Source organism: Galleria mellonella, unplaced genomic scaffold (genome assembly GCF_026898425.1).
Source record: "Galleria mellonella isolate WM207_F2 unplaced genomic scaffold, CSIRO_AGI_GalMel_v1 utg213, whole genome shotgun sequence".
Lineage (NCBI taxonomy): Eukaryota > Metazoa > Arthropoda > Insecta > Lepidoptera > Pyralidae > Galleria > Galleria mellonella.
This window is the reverse complement of record NW_026442039.1, coordinates 2,214,628-2,230,968: the sequence shown is the minus strand read 5'-3', so window position 1 is coordinate 2,230,968 and position 16,341 is coordinate 2,214,628. Positions and strand designations below refer to the sequence as shown.

Below are 16,341 nucleotides of genomic sequence, written 5' to 3'. Positions count from 1 at the left end.
CTATATTCTTGCTATTTTTTTAATGGGTGATAATGGAATGGTAACCCCACCCGCGCTATCGGTGTACACCGGCGGGGCACCAGTGAAGGATGATAGGTAAGGATAAAGCAGGTCAGTTAGCCCATCGTGACGAATTCAACAAGAATTGTTCACGATGGTTTCCAGGGGGAACCACGTGGAGGTCGACTATTGCTAGCAATGTCGAACTCCATTGCTAACAATCCCTTTCCCCTCATATTCTTGCTATTAATCACTTATATAACTAATAATCGTCATGTGGTCTCAGCATAGAATGGACTATCTCTTTCTTTCCCGTGGGTGTCGTTAGAGGCGACTAAGGGAACTGAATGGGCGCAGGAATCCCTCTTAAAACATCATCAAATCTTAGCTGCACTTGTCAAGCCTGCCAAGAGTGTCAACTTATGACAAAATGCCCTTTGTGGGGGAGTTCATGTCAGTTAATGTCTGATATGATGATGACTAATTGGAAAGTACCTAACAATAATTACAAAACAATAATGAATAAGAGCTGTAAGATATGACAATAAATAAATAACCAACTTCAGTAAAATACTTTTATTTTCCAACAAATTCAGACCTACATAGTTTTAACATAGCCACTGACAAAGTTAGAAGCTTTAAAATATATAATTGATCACTGTTAATCTTAATATTAATTTTTGTTATTACAATTCATGGATACATACACGTGGCTATGTTTAATAATTGAACCTGTCGTCCAGCTGTCTTATAATTCAACCACAGACATAATTCAACATACAATTTGTATAGTAAATGTAACATTCAAGCGCTACAGATCTAGAACATGTTCTAAAAGCTTATAATATTTGATAAGTACAAGAAAGATTTTTATTTTATCAACTCTTGTTATATTCATCTAAAAGTATTAGATCATATTATGAATGTGTGTGAAGATGGAATGTCGCAATACAAAATATCAAGTCTTGTCAACAAATGTAAACAAACAATGAGGTAACAATATATACCTACTGGTAGCAACAATTGTATTTATACTACAATAAAAGTAATTTTTTATAAACAATATACATGAATAGCAAATATGAAGTAAATCTCCAAATATAAAGATAGAGTTTGCACATCGAGGCTATGTTAAACAGTTTAAACACTATAAGAATTTTATATAATGTCTTCATATATTATTAAATTTTCAAGAATCTATTACTTAACCGTCCGTACAATCTTACCCACTCATCTACTAAAACATACCCTCCCCAACAGTGCCCAATTAAATTGACTGTGTTGATTACTAGATGTGCAATATAATATCACTCAAGCATTTAACATTAATAATGTACTTGAGGCAAAATTTCAACACTTCACGTGAAAGCTTCGTTGCCCTACTTCTATATAACAACAATATTCTTGCGTAGTTTTTATACTATTATAAATATATTGACAATATCATTCCCTTAAATAGCTATTTGTATTAGTATTATTACACAATAATCAAAATATTCCTAATAAGTATTCAACGCAATAAGACAGCATCAAGCTGCATCACATTTTAATAACAAATAAATAAAAAAAATCTCTATAAAAATATAATACATTGTCAAATTGAGCTATTGCCTAGACTTACAACCCTGGGATATCTGTAACCATGTCATTGTTCACAAAGTTATTCAGACATCAAAGTTTCAACTATTGGAAGGAAAGATTTATGTTATTTACATAAATTATTTTACATAAGCTCCACTAAAAATAACGGTCCAATTACAAAGGGACATGACATGGTTACAAGAGCCGCATACCACCAAGCTCCCTCTGTGCAAAAAGCTGTGTTAATTGTTAAGGTATATAAGGTGTCAGAATAGCTCACACTGAAAGGTACTTAGGTATATATGACATATAACCATGGAGTTGCTTATTGCTTAATAAAAACATAAGTTCATTAGTGAAATGCCAATTTCTCATAACGTTAAAAAAATTAAATTATTATTGCATATTTGTTTTCATTATATTTGTAAAATCATAGTAGTTTTATTTTTGAACTGAAGGTACTTGTATGAACTATCATTCAAATTGTATTTTTCATTAAATTTAAATATATCTGTATTTTTTATAATGACAAGGGAAGTAGTTTTTTTTTTTTATATTTGGCTCAGCTATTTGAAATAATTCTTCTGAATTCAATAATTTAACAAGTTGAACGTTTATAGAGAAGGATATATCGTGAATTTGCCACAAAAATTTATAGATAGATAAACAAAGTCAATCTTAGCGTGGCAAAATATTGAATTGCGGAATGTCGCATCTTACAAGATCTCAACGCATCATCTTCTATACTTTTTTTTTTCACAAACTCCTTTAACATTTGTTCGAAACATGGATTCATACAATACTTTAAATATCCACAGACAAGCGTAAAAATATTTTACTGCGCGTATTTCATTCATGAAGATCAAAATTTTCCCATATCTATAAAAGAATCGTACTGTAAATCTGTACTGTCACAAACATCGGATTCTTCGACAGAAACCATAATATTATTATGGAAGGGTGTTGCATGTTTCGTTGGAGTGTATTCATCATCGCATACGGCCGTGTTGTCTGAACTGTCACTGTTACTGTCAATGTATTCGTACAACAATGATTTATTACCATTACTTAAACTGTAGTCTGATAACTCAAACGAACACGTTGTAGTCCCTTTATCTATAACATCAAACGATTCGGATAGCACTGCGTCTCCATACACCAATGTGGGAGCAGTTTCCTTAGAGGAACTAGCGTCCTCAGTGAAGCGTCCAGAGTCACCGATATCAGATAAATTTAGAGATACAGTATTATCCTCGTTAGCCGACAGTATACTACTGCTCTGTGCGTGCAAATTATCGATGTCTTGTAATGTTATATGTGGGACATCTTGCTTGGGTGCTTCTACAATTACATTATCTACAGTTAGCGAAACTGAATTATCTTCCGATAAGTCGGCTTCCGCATTAATAGTGACAGAATCATCATTATCCTCTCTCTCAACTTGTATATGTTCCAAATCGTCCACGCATTTGGTAGAATCGTCGCTATCAGACACAATCAGTTCCATGCTTCTGTCTAAGAGTGCTGTGTCCGTACATGCGGACATTTCATCTTCAAATACTATTTCGACACTGCGAATTCTCATTAGAGGCATTTTGGATGGAGGTATTTCGTTGCCTTTAGATGTTAAACCTTTTTTGTGATGGCTCGTATCTATCAACGACTCTGTGCATTCACTGATATCATCGTAATCGATTTCATAGCTCCTTAAATCAGACGCGCATGGAGAGGATTCCTTTATTTTGGTGACGTGATTTTTGGATGAGTAGATATGTGCATTAGAATGATCCGGTGAGGGCGTAAGTGTGGTATGCTCGTGTAATCCCTAAGGTTGCAATGATTCTTATTGTATAGTAGTTCCGAGATCTAAGCCGCCCTCTTCTTGCATTTTCGTTAGGAATTTGAATACTCGGTATTCTTCATCCGTTTGTTTCACCATGTCGACTAGAGCCAGGAGCTTTTTGATTCCTATGAAAATCCTGTGATAAAAAATAATTAATGTTATAAATTTTACATATTTTGTCGTTACTAGCACAGTAGTAAACAATATCAGCAAAATTAGCATAAAGCTTATGCTCGTGTAAATAGCGTTCTTTATATGGATTTTATTGTAATGTTTAGTTTTAACAATAGAGTTAATGTGTTTATTGGTTTATCTATTACAAACAAAAATTAAAATCTCCCCTCTTTATTAGTTAATAGTTAAATGACCATGATATATCGAAGTGAACTAAATTATCCCGCTGGCGCCCCCCTAGATATGACGGTGTGTGCGGATACTTACTTGGCACCGCGCAGCTCGTTCTGTATCTTGGCGAGGTCCCGCTTCGAGAAGGCGTCGCTCTCTTCGAGCACTGCTAGCACGTGTTCCGGCTGCGACAGGTTCGGCACGTGGAGAATGCCCGTGAACGCAGACAGTACCTCCATGTCTTCTAACACTTGCCTGCCACGCGACAAAATAACTTTATACCATATCTGAGAAAGGGTCTTTACCGGAGGGAGACTTATCAATTGTGGAGTTATTCATAGTCATATCAGCCTTTAACTGTCCACTGCTGAACATAAGCCTCCCCTTTAGGAAGTGTTGCCAGTAACTGCAACGCTTGGCAAGCGGATTGGCAACAGCAGATAGGCTTTGGAGATGCTTTAAGAGGGACGCTGCTGCCCATCCCTCGACTTCCCTTAGCCGCCTCTTACGACACCCATGGGAAACAAAGCGGCTGCCTGTTCTATACTGGGACCACACGGCCAATTGTGAAGTATTGCTAACAATATATCCTTTTCATCGTGATTATTCCCTGATGGGGTAATTGACCTTACTTCATCCTCACCTATCGTCCTCGACTGGTACCAGTATCTTACCAGTTTACTGACGCCAATACCAATAGCGCAGGTGGGAAGTTCATCCATTTTCATCCATTAAACAACAATTTTTTTCAAATTTAAAATTTTTAAATGTATAGCCAGATAAAAATGTTAAACACAAAAAAGGATTTTATATCCAAAGGTTCCACAACAACTGCAAAAGCGCATTAAAGCGAGTGATATGTTTACTCGTAATTAAAATATTATTCGTGCCTATTTCGTTTGTATTCATTATTTATTGAAATGAAATGAAATTTATTTTCCAGAAACATTGTAGATAAGATGTTGCATTTGTGAAATTTACAAAATGTCCATTATGTTTCGCCACATCAAATGACATGCAAATTTACTGAATGTACATACTGAAATGAATAATTACTGAAAATATGCATGAGTGAACAAGTTCTCCTTCGCTATACTATTTATATCCGAAGTTTAACATTGTTACCAGCGCGACCCTCACACTGGCTATGAGAGTGCTACGTCTATAATGAAACAAAATGTAGATAATATAAATAAAACCTACCTCCGACTGCTGGTGCACAATATGAGCAATTTCCTGCCCTTCGGCGGCTGTTTCTTAAGCAACACGAGCAGCGCTTGTAGCGTGAGGTTGGAGTACCGCGGCCCAATAGGTCCGTAGTCGAGTAGACGCTCGATATTGTCCACTAGTATACAGGACAGGCTTGAACGATACGCGTCGTCGAAATACTGATGAGCACAAAACATACAATTATTTTTATTATCACTCACAGTCTATAGACATTAGTGATTATGACATAATATCTATCACTGAATTGTATATAATAAATCCGTTTTTATTTAATGATATTGTCGCCTGTGACACCTCTGATAATTAAGGTAGATGCCTACTATGAAAGAAGTTTACAATATAATGAAGATTGCTATATCATTACTGCTGAACATAAGCCTCCCCCGTGGGGGAGTTTGCCAGTAGTTGCCACGCTTGGCAGGCGGGTTGGCAACCACAGTTAGGCTTTGGAAATGTTTTAAAAGGGCGCTGCCCATCTCTCGCACTTCCTTAGTCTTACAAACTCTTACATTTAATACTTGTTTATTCTTTGTATATTTTATTTTACAAGTATAGAACAAAGGCTATATACAATCGAATAGTCGTCTTGAATTTCTGTTGACTTTATAATATAGACACAAAAATCATATAAATAAATAAATACCTTTCTGATCTGCAAACACTTGGCGGATTCTGTGAAGCCGATCATGTCCTCTGGTGAGCACACCTTTACGAACGGGAAGTCGGATAGTTTGGCCAGTTGTGCCGCCATCGCAGTCTTACCGCTGTTGGGTGGCCCCTCCAACAACACCGATACTAGGCCTTCAAAATAATATTTTTACTTGCTTGAAATATAGTTTTGCACTTTCGATGTCAGCTTATACTGATGGAGGTGGCCGCGAAGAGACTATTTCGTTAACATTTCGAAAATCGACTTTAATTACTTTAGCATGCAGTTGAAATTGGTATAATGGTCATCAATATTAAAAACGGTTTCAAGTTGTTTTTACTAGAAATGGAGACTATAGTTGTGGTTAGGCCGGACCCATACAATAATGTCATATGTACTGACCATGCCGACAACAGAGCGAGAGACATCCTGCCTTATTTTACCGCAATGTATTTATTTATTTCGAATTAGGCACACCAACAGTATTCATATTATATATAAATTAAATAACATTTTTGTGTAGCATGCTGATATGCATACCTATAGCAGGCGTACACTACATTTTATTGCAGATTACATGCATATAAATGTCATAATATAATTAATTAAATTTATAATTACATACTCTTTATTACGAAATTCAATTAAATATAAAACAAGACTAGGCAATACAATCAAATCTACATGGTCTTCAGTATCTTATGTACAATGTACATATGTTTTCAAGACAGTGGGTATAAACAGTGATTAATGACAGATTTACTGCTGACTGCTTCACTCCGTCAGTCTAGTGTACCCTTATGAACTGTTACTATCTCCGATAGAAAACTTTGGTCGGATAATCGTCTCACCTCTCGATTGTTTAGGATCCATTTCCCATGCAATAATATTATTTTCCTAAACTAATTGTAGATATGTCATTTGAAATAGCAAACAAGCTGACGACCTATCTAACGGAAAGTGGTAACCATCGCCTATAGACATGAACACCATGGATATGACAGAATATTTATACACCCAACTGTTACGAAAAATTAGAATTTTCAGAATTATAGAATGGATTTTATGAAATTATTTATTAAATTAATTTTTATTAATTTACCACTGGCTTCCGTAGCTCGCGCTTGCTGTGTGTAAAGTTGACCGTCTTCCAAAATGGATGCAACTGGACTACCCCAATTTATAATGCCACGTGCCAAGAAGTGTTCCAATGCTTCAGCCGCTGTACCGAAAGCCTGTACAATTACAGATTAATATTACAAATGTCATTATTTTTTTTTTCTGTCTATTGCATACATATACAATACAATTTTAAGTAAACAAACCCCAATTAAATATAAAATTGAAGTTGTTAGCTGTAGGTAAAACTAAGCCATGTCATAAACTATATTTGGACAAAAATTGCATGAATCGAAAATTCAAAAACGTCAATAAATATTGAGCCTACCATACACAAAGTTGGACGCGCCAGGCTTGTATGGAAGGGTCAACATTTTTACCGTTTATTAATCTATGTTTCTCAGAAAAAAATAATACAGTAATCAGTTCCTCTGTTAGAATAATACCTCTCCAGTTTGAGGTATACTGATACATACCTCAAACTGATGCCAATAATTTTGATTTCACCCTGTAGAGTTAAAGGCAAGGCAATTCAATGAAGCATTCATGAACCCAAAAATTTTTCCCATGAACATTCTTTTACCTAACCTACCTAAAGTGGGGGAGAAGGTATTCTTAGTAGTGGGGATTAGTAAGCCCATTGATAGAAATATACCCTATCAGGTCCATCATCGCGCGATTCCCCCTGAAAACCATCGTGATTGATTTATTGTTAAATTTGCTGATTGACCTGCTTTTTTCCCACTTATCATCCCTCACTAGTGCCCCGCCAGTGTATACCGATAACGTAGGCGGAGTTACTATAATTATTTATTATTAATTTAAAAAAATGTAACCAAAATCCTAAATTTCCTTTTAATTAGATAAAACCATTGATGTATCCTAGAGTTCACTTACAGGTTTAATATCATTTTCAAGTGCATGTAAAAAGTCACCACGTTCAACCATGAGCTTCTCCATGGCCTCAGGGTCTACTTCCACCTTGCTTGACGCTTTGATCAACCTGTTCATAGCAGTGGACTGTGCGGCCCTCACCAGACCTTCCAACTCGGCACCAGAGAAGTTTTTCGTTAAAGCTGCCAATTCCTGAAGAATAATAATGAATAATAATCTTTGCACGATATTTTATTGTGAAGATAAAAAAATAACAAATTATAACAAAAATACAAATTATAACCACATTTTAGAAGGCGCATACATAGGTTATATAGTTTTAGTATGCAATTGAGAATGCTTAAAAAGCTGTAGCCCACGTGATAAAAAGTGAAAACTGTCGCCTATAGATACAAACAGCCTTATGGACACCACAGAATATACTGTAACGACCGTGATAATGATTGCCATCCCCGAAGACTAAGATGTATCTACCAAATAAATACCTACATTATGTCAGAAACATGTATAGGAGAGTGGCGCCCTCTATCCTTACCATATTATTAAATATTACAAAATAACTTTACCTTAGGATCTACGTCATCAGCAATTTTTTTATATTCGCGCATACGTTTAGTGTGAATATTCAATATCTGAACGCGCCCCTTCTCGTCTGGCAGGCCGATCTCCATCTGCACTTCTAGACGGCCAGGTCGCATCAAGGCCTCGTCAATCATATCGCGACGGTTCGTCATGCCGATGACGAGAATATTATTCAGCTGGTCCACACCTATGAAAGCATACTATCAGAAAAACTTTCCGACATTTTTATAAATACATATATAAATATTTCATTGCCTGTTTCTTGTTGAATCGTTCTTGTTTTCTGTTTTGCGGCAATTTTGTTTTTTTTTTTATCTCTACTTTAAATACAGTCCTCACAAGATTTATTATTGTAAATAAACATAAATATTTTATCATACGGGGATCAAATCCGCAACCATCGAAAGGTGAAGTGAAGAAATTGGAGAACGCCTTGTTGTATGTGAAATCATTTCAGTCTTTCAATTTACATTTGCATGTAAAATTAAAGCCGACTTTTAAACCACCCGAGTTTTCAATCAAAAAATTTATAAATGGTGCTTAAATATATTTAAAAATAATAAGTATTTCAATATTACCATCAATCTTTGAAAGCAACTGGTTTACAACAGTATCGTGAACACCGGTGTTCCCTCCAACCGATCCTCTAGCCTTGCAAATGGCGTCGATTTCATCAAATATAATTATGTGTAGGCCGCTATTTGGTCCGCACTGCAATTAAATTAATAATTAAAACACGTTCCACAAATGTATCAACAAACATTTTGGATAAATACTTACTCTCTTTTCTTCCTCTTCGGCGTCCGCGAATAATCTTCGGATGTTGGCTTCACTCTCGCCTACATATTTGTCCAATATTTGTGGGCCGTTAACGATTTTCGGCTCGCGTGCATTCAACATATTTCCAATCTGTCTGGCCATTAAAGTCTTACCCGTACCGGGCGGGCCGTATAGTAAAATACCTTTAACGTGTTTGCATCCTGAAATGTTTCATTTTGATTATTAAATAACAGTTTAAATATTTTTTTAAATTATAATACAAACATTAAGAATAAAACAGATGCAGAAAGATTTCTATACAAAGCAAAGTTAGAATGCCATCCCATAATGACAACAAATTTTGTACATAAATAAATAGTTAATTTGAATGCCCAGACCATCTTAGTACAAAACAGGCAACCCTAATGTCTATTCAATAAAAAAAAAAAAACTTTATTTACCTAATTGTTCAACAACTTCCGGTGGGAAGACACGAGAAGCGAAAGCTCGCCTGAAGATCGCATTGAACTCTTTGTCCAAACCGCCGATTCCCATTTTGCCGAAATCCCAATCGGGATTAATGATAGACTGGCGAGGTTGTTTTCTGCATAACATGTCGAATCTCTTTTAATTTATGAATATATTAGAGCAGTGTTTTTCAACGTGTGGGTCGAGAATAATGATAATTAAAACATTTGTATGTCAATACAAATTAAAAATAATAATAATAAGTTGGGGGTCACGATATATTTTTTCAAACTAGGGGAGTCGTGTCATGAAAAAGATTGAAAAACACTGTATTAGAGTAATCGATTAAATAATTATTTTTTCTAATTACTGGTGAGATTTTAGACAATGTCAATCGGGAAAAAATCTAAAACTCTCTAATAGTACTTTTATATTTAGACGAAATTCAACAACTGTTTCAAAGAAATATATCTAGTCAACAATTTTTTTTTTTACATAATATTTTTATGGTATCAATTTTTAAGTCATTCTATTCAATAACTCAATAATACTAAAACGTGAGAAAGTGAGTTTGTTTGTTACCTCTTGGCGTAATAATGATATATATATATATATATATATATATATATTAAATAAGAAGAATCGGACAAAAGCTACTGTAATATAATATACAACATAACACTATCTCACCCCTTTGCTTTGCCGACTAAGTTGAGTGAAGAATTCTCCGCCTTGTCGAATTGTATGCAGGCGTCGGGGAGTAGGCGACCCATCCTCGTGCGACGTGGGACCGCTTTCGCGCCCGCAGCTAATGCTTGTACGTCCACAGCTAGAAACAATAGAACACGTGAAAGAAGCAAATATTCATACAGTAGCTTCGCAGTACATATATGCAAACATTTTGTATATACGCTGGAAAGGTAATTCGCCAGAGAGTCGCCATCAAAGTCGCTGTCGTGTGTGGGAGTAGGCGCCTGGATTTTGTCGCCTTTGGTCTAAATACTAGTATATTTAGCAAGTCGACTACATTTTGTATTATATGAAACCTACGTGCACTATCTCAGATTAATTAATTTTTAATGGTAATTATCATTACCTTTCGGAGATTAGCCCATACAAACAGACAAATAGACAGACAGAGAAACAAAAAATTTAAAAAAATCTATTTCAATTCTAACATCCCCTGATTTTTAGCGTTTTTTTTTTTCTATGTATAGACATTCGACCTCTACAGTTTTACTATATATAGATAGATAATATATTACTTCCTATTGTAATTATTTACCTTCCAAGTTCTTAACAATTAATGACAAAATCTTCTTGTCCTGGAAGGCGAATGCGAGTTGCTGTCCCACGGAGAATATCTGACTGGAAAACTGGATAAGGAAGTCCCGAGCCATCTGCTCCGTATCATAAGGGTCTAAGGATGTGCTGTAAGAATATATGGCATTATAAAAACATATAAATACCTACTTCTTATATTTCTTAACAATTCTGTCAGTAAAAAGGAAAAGCCCAATTTTCTTAAAGTAGGTTTCTTCTTCACTGACTAAAGCGAAGCTGTTTACATACACCTTTTATACATAGAAAGATTGAACCTATATAACTAGCTTCCTTATACAAAACTGCAAACAAATATATCGGTATATACGTTTTCGTTACCACACGCATGAATAAAAATGCTGAACGTTGCTATTTCGTTCTACCTCATGCTTGTAGTAGCGAAAACGTATTTATCGATAGATTTATTTTTCTAGGTGACAACATTAATATGCATGCCACAAAAATCAGACCCTAATATGACAAATGTACACTAGATCATAATTTACCAGAGGAAGACTTTGTACAAAAGTAATTTGCTTTTCGTATTTCTACCGTAAAGCAGTTGGGATTGCATGGCTGTGTTTCGTTTTGAAGGATGGGATATGGTAGTGAATTTATAGGGTACAGAGGAATAACACCTGAGTCGTCAGGAATGGAAAGGCATGGAGGGTATCATGTGCGAAACAGTATACTCTGTTATGTCCATATTAATTTTCATGTCTATAGGTGACGGTTACCATTTTCTATCAGATGGGCCGTCAGCTTGTTTGCCATTCTAAGTTGCATAAAAAAACATTTAAGTATTAATAGACTAATGCAGCACGTAAAATTGATTTAGTTAAATGTCAATATATGGAACGTTATTATTGACTCTATGATTTATGAACATTCCTATCGCACGCTTATTTACATTTTGCTAGGAAAGAAACAGGACTTCTCCTCTCTGTCCATACCAAACTACGTATATGGAAAGGAAATAGTTTTACAATTCCACTTTTACCATCACCTAGTAGCTATTTTATGATAGATCATCAAAAAGACAAAACTAAATATAAAATTATGTAACACACAAGTGTTCTTAGAAACAAATATCACATCAATTCGTCACGATACGCCAATATTAGCATGTTCAGTATAAATTATCTTTTGTAGTAATTAGATTATATTCACACTTACGTTTTCTTGAGCAGGAAATCTGCTTCTAAGGTCAGGCTGCATAAACATTCTGCATTCTGGGGCTTGAAAATCTTTACATCTATTGGCTGTAAATAAAAACATATATCAAGCATATTTAATACAAGTGAACCCTTATAATTTAATATTTATTAGGAGTGCATGCTCATGTTCTTTTGATAAATAAGTACATCATCACTTTCATCATCATCATCATCAACAACAATCATTCAGCTGAAAGACGGATACTGCTTGCTAGACAAGCAAACACGACCTTAATGATAGAATATGAGATGAAGATTATTTTTAAACATATTATGATGTCATGAATCACGTCATGAGTGCTCCACACCCACTATTTATCTCTCGTGGTAGTTGGATCCCCCGAGCACCCACTAATGTCTGTTATGTTTTCGTAACTAAAAAAAGCAGGCTGCAGTGGCAAACGAATCTACTGATAGAATCATTATTACTAGCGAATCCATAAGATAGAATGAGATGGCGACTATATATATATATATATATATATATATATATATATATATATATATATATATATATATATATATATATTATACTTTATTGTACACACTAATTTATGCATAAAAATATGGCAGAAGTAATCAAATGTACACAGCTTAACTGTAAAAGAGTTCCCCTCCAGCAAACCTAAAGTGGAAAGGAGCATCAGAACATCATCAGCGAACACTGTACAAGATTGTTAATATTTTCAAACAGAATTATGTATTAGCGTTACAGTTATAAAATAACAACTAATCATAATGGTATAATTTTAATAATAACCATATTAAAGAAAAAGTAATTTCAATTATTTAATTTATTGAATACCTACCTAATTGTTTATTGCCTGGTTATCTCACTAACATAAATGTGAAAACGTATTAAAACTTTATTACTAAATTGTTTTTAATCGGTTTACAGATATGAATCAAAATTGAATACACAGGTAAAACATATCGAAGATTTACACACGGAATGATTTTATTCTAATTGAGGCGGATGTGGCCACAAGATATCAATAATATAATATTATCATATATATAACATAGGTACCGATATTTTATTTATTGTAAGAATTTCTAACTGATATGATAGGGGGAGAGGGATTATTAGTGATGGGGACGTTGATCCCTATTTTTAGCATTATACCCTGTCAGGTCGACATCCACGCAGTTCCTCCTGGAAATCATCGTGATTAATTCTTGTTGGATCCGTCACAATGGGCTAAATGACCCAGTTTCATTCTCACCTATTATTATTCACTGGTGCCCTGCCAGCATATACCGATAGTGTAGTCGGGGTTATCCTTCCATTCTCATCCATTTAAAAAAAACTGACATAGAGGGGAAAGGAATTGTTAGTAATGAGGTATAATAATTCCACTGCTAGCAATATACCCTATCAAGTCCACCTCCACGCAGTTCCTCCTGGAAACTATCATGTTTAATTCTTGTGGAATTCGTCATGATGGGCCAACTAGCCTACTTTCCTCCTCACCTATCGCTAGTCGGGCACCAGTGAGATGTGTATTTATCCACCCATTAAACAAAACCATAAAAAAATCTAACATATATAAATAATAATAATAAAAATTCTAACCAACCTGACCAATAGAGAGTGTCGCCCATTTTCTCTGTGGTGCGGAAAATCCCACTGTACCGCGGTCCACGCCAGTATAAAATCTGACACTGAAGACAAAATGCTGGGATGGTCCAGTTGATACTTCGATATGTCTGAAATATAATTTGAATAATGATACTTTTTCTAATTAGGTGAAAATGGAATGCATCTTGCCAGTATTATTAGTTTACAATAGAATACTAGTAAGGATGAAACCAATTTAACTGGTCCATCATAACACATTCACCAGGAATTAACCTTGGTTTCCAGAGGGGCAGGATCTATTGTTAGCACGAAAAACAAGCATCCTAGATGAGAGGTAAATAGATTATGGTAGGGAATATTGAAGCAAATATGGATACTGGATATATAGATTTTTTGAGAGGTCAATAAAAGACAAATTTCTAATCTAACTATATAATAAATCAATTGTCAGACAAATGTAATATTCACAAAAATAACAATAATGACAGAGGATTTAAAAACTCAATTGGAGGAAAGGAATTTTTTATGGCAAAATCTTTTCTTTTGCAATGGTCAATGATAAGAAAATAAAGATAAATAAATTAAGATAAACTCATAATTTACAATTAAAAAAGTGTTTTCTTAAAACTTAAATATTAAAAAGTTTCATAATATAGATACATATATAAAAGTTGTCAGAAACTACAAAATTAAATCAGATATTATAGTTCTTTTTTAGAAATTAAAGTCTCATATAAGCACAAACCTAATTAAACAACTTTTTTAACATAGGAGGTTTTTTTTTCATATTTCCTAAGTATGGAGTTCTCCAAAAAGAGTGTACTATAGACTTAGGGTCATTCCAATATGTGATTTCATATTATTAAAAAAGGATGATAGGTATAAGAAGAGATTTATAAAATTAATACATATCTTGATTTTACATATAGGAAAAATTAATATACCAAGTCCAATCTTGTCCAATATAAAACCACCCCTCAGGTTTGAATTCAGAAATTCTAATGTATAGAGTATATAAATTTAATAAAAACAATAGGTAAGTATCAATTAAATAAATTCCAGCAGGGGCATGCCAGGTCAGGATATACAGCTAAAAGTTAACTATAATATATATAACATAGTATCCAATATAATTTGTATAATATAACAATACTCTTTAGCATAATAATGGCAAAATATAATCTACCTATAAGTATTTGTAACTTGTTTTATTTACCTATAGATAAGTAGGTAAATAATTAAGTATGGTCATGATAGGGCATTAAATGAAAAACATAAACATATTTTTTACAATACATGATGTAGCTGTGTTAATATATTATTATTTAAGTAAAAAATAATCAATTCTACTTGTAATAACAATTATACAAGCACGAAACTAGATGAGGACTATAAAAATAAGCCAAGTTATTCTTAAAAAAATATCTTAAACATGTCACTCAGAGAAAATAATGCCAAACTAATAAGATAAAATAAGAAAAGCTTGCTCTATGGCTACTGAACAACTCACAATATCTTATTTCTTATAACAATATTATAACTAGACAATCTCTATACATGAGAGATATTTAAGGAAAATTTATCTAACAGATATTAACAAAGTTCTAAATAATACTTTTTAGAAATTTTATCTGTCTGTATGTTTGTTCTGTCATCACACAAATACCAAATTGGATGTGGTTTTCACAGAAAATTATCTTAAAATCTGGTATATGTTTTATTTGATACACCATCTAGAAATAGTATACTTCATTGATTTTTCTACTACTGAAACCATACATATGAGTAATGGACAATAAGCTAGTAAACAATAAAAAATATTAGTAATTAATTATTACACAATCTTTACTAATGAAATAAATAAATAATTAATGAATAACTAAAATTAAATAACATCTTTGACATGATATATATGTAAATATACTTTGGTTTAATTTTAGATAGGTTGGATAATCAACTTACTTTACATCGCTGGGAAAATCATCAGGGTTGATGAGTGCACAATTTGTGATGGCAAGCTCATCTGATGGACATTTTGCTGCCTTCATACGCTGTGTAAATTTTAAATAAACTTCAGTAATTATTTAGTAGTCTCTAAATAATTAAGTAGACTTAGAATTTATTTTGAGAAATAGTGAATTTTGGTGATTTAAAGCACAAAGACTTGTTACATATTTTTTAGTAATTGTATTATGCTTTAAAAATAATCAATTTTAACATTTATACAAAATTTATATATTCAGATATATATTAGAGTATATAAAAATTAACTTTGTTGTTTAGTGATTTATTACTTTAAAAATAGGTACCACATATGATCAAAGAATTTGTCTATTCATTGATTAATTTTAATCTACAATTTATATACATCACAAAGTTATAAAAAAATAAATACATAATTATCACGAAAACATGAAACAGTAAGATGTAAGCGACTTACCAATGAAGACATGGTTTTATTTTATATTAATGTTTACGAGGCTGATTTTTGTCAAAAATGAATCACACACTACGATCAATCCGTCAATTCTTGGACGACGAATAACCGCAATGAATGGAAATCACTGCTGGCAAATCATTGGCTGAACGATCAATACTACAGCTCGTAGCTTTTTAAACTGCTGTTTAGTACAAGGCATCGGAATCGATCTATTCAGTCGCACTGATCTTGGTTAAGTGTACTTTCTACTTTACAAAATAGAAGTAGTGAATAATTTTCTCATATTTAATATATTCTATTTTTAGTTAC

The 16,341-nt window shown here is 33.5% G+C and overlaps 1 protein-coding gene across 1 annotated transcript; it reads right to left on the bottom strand.

The window, feature by feature from the left end:
• Positions 1-561: 561 nt before the first annotated feature.
• LOC113509199 (vesicle-fusing ATPase 1-like) lies at positions 562-16,186 on the bottom strand. The gene is made up of 16 exons (XM_052894534.1): positions 16,033-16,186; positions 15,555-15,643; positions 13,591-13,720; positions 11,970-12,055; positions 10,756-10,901; positions 10,161-10,299; positions 9,464-9,606; positions 9,024-9,223; positions 8,822-8,954; positions 8,228-8,430; positions 7,665-7,853; positions 6,751-6,883; positions 5,643-5,800; positions 4,973-5,157; positions 3,866-4,024; positions 562-3,560 (listed from the first exon to the last, which is right to left on the bottom strand). Exons 1-16 carry the CDS (start codon positions 16,042-16,044, stop codon positions 3,425-3,427), a joined length of 2,241 nt encoding a protein of 746 aa, XP_052750494.1. The 5' UTR covers positions 16,045-16,186; the 3' UTR covers positions 562-3,424.
• Positions 16,187-16,341: the final 155 nt, after the last annotated feature.

Excerpts from the sequence above, each read along its gene's own strand:
- LOC113509199 (XM_052894534.1), bottom strand. Across the intron at positions 6,884-7,664 it reads TTGAAAATGATATTAAACCT|GCTTTCGGTACAGCGGCTGA; the intron begins GTAAGTGAACTC and ends GTAATTGTACAG. Across the intron at positions 5,801-6,750 it reads GCGAGCTACGGAAGCCAGTG|GCCTAGTATCGGTGTTGTTG; the intron begins GTAAATTAATAA and ends ATTATTTTGAAG.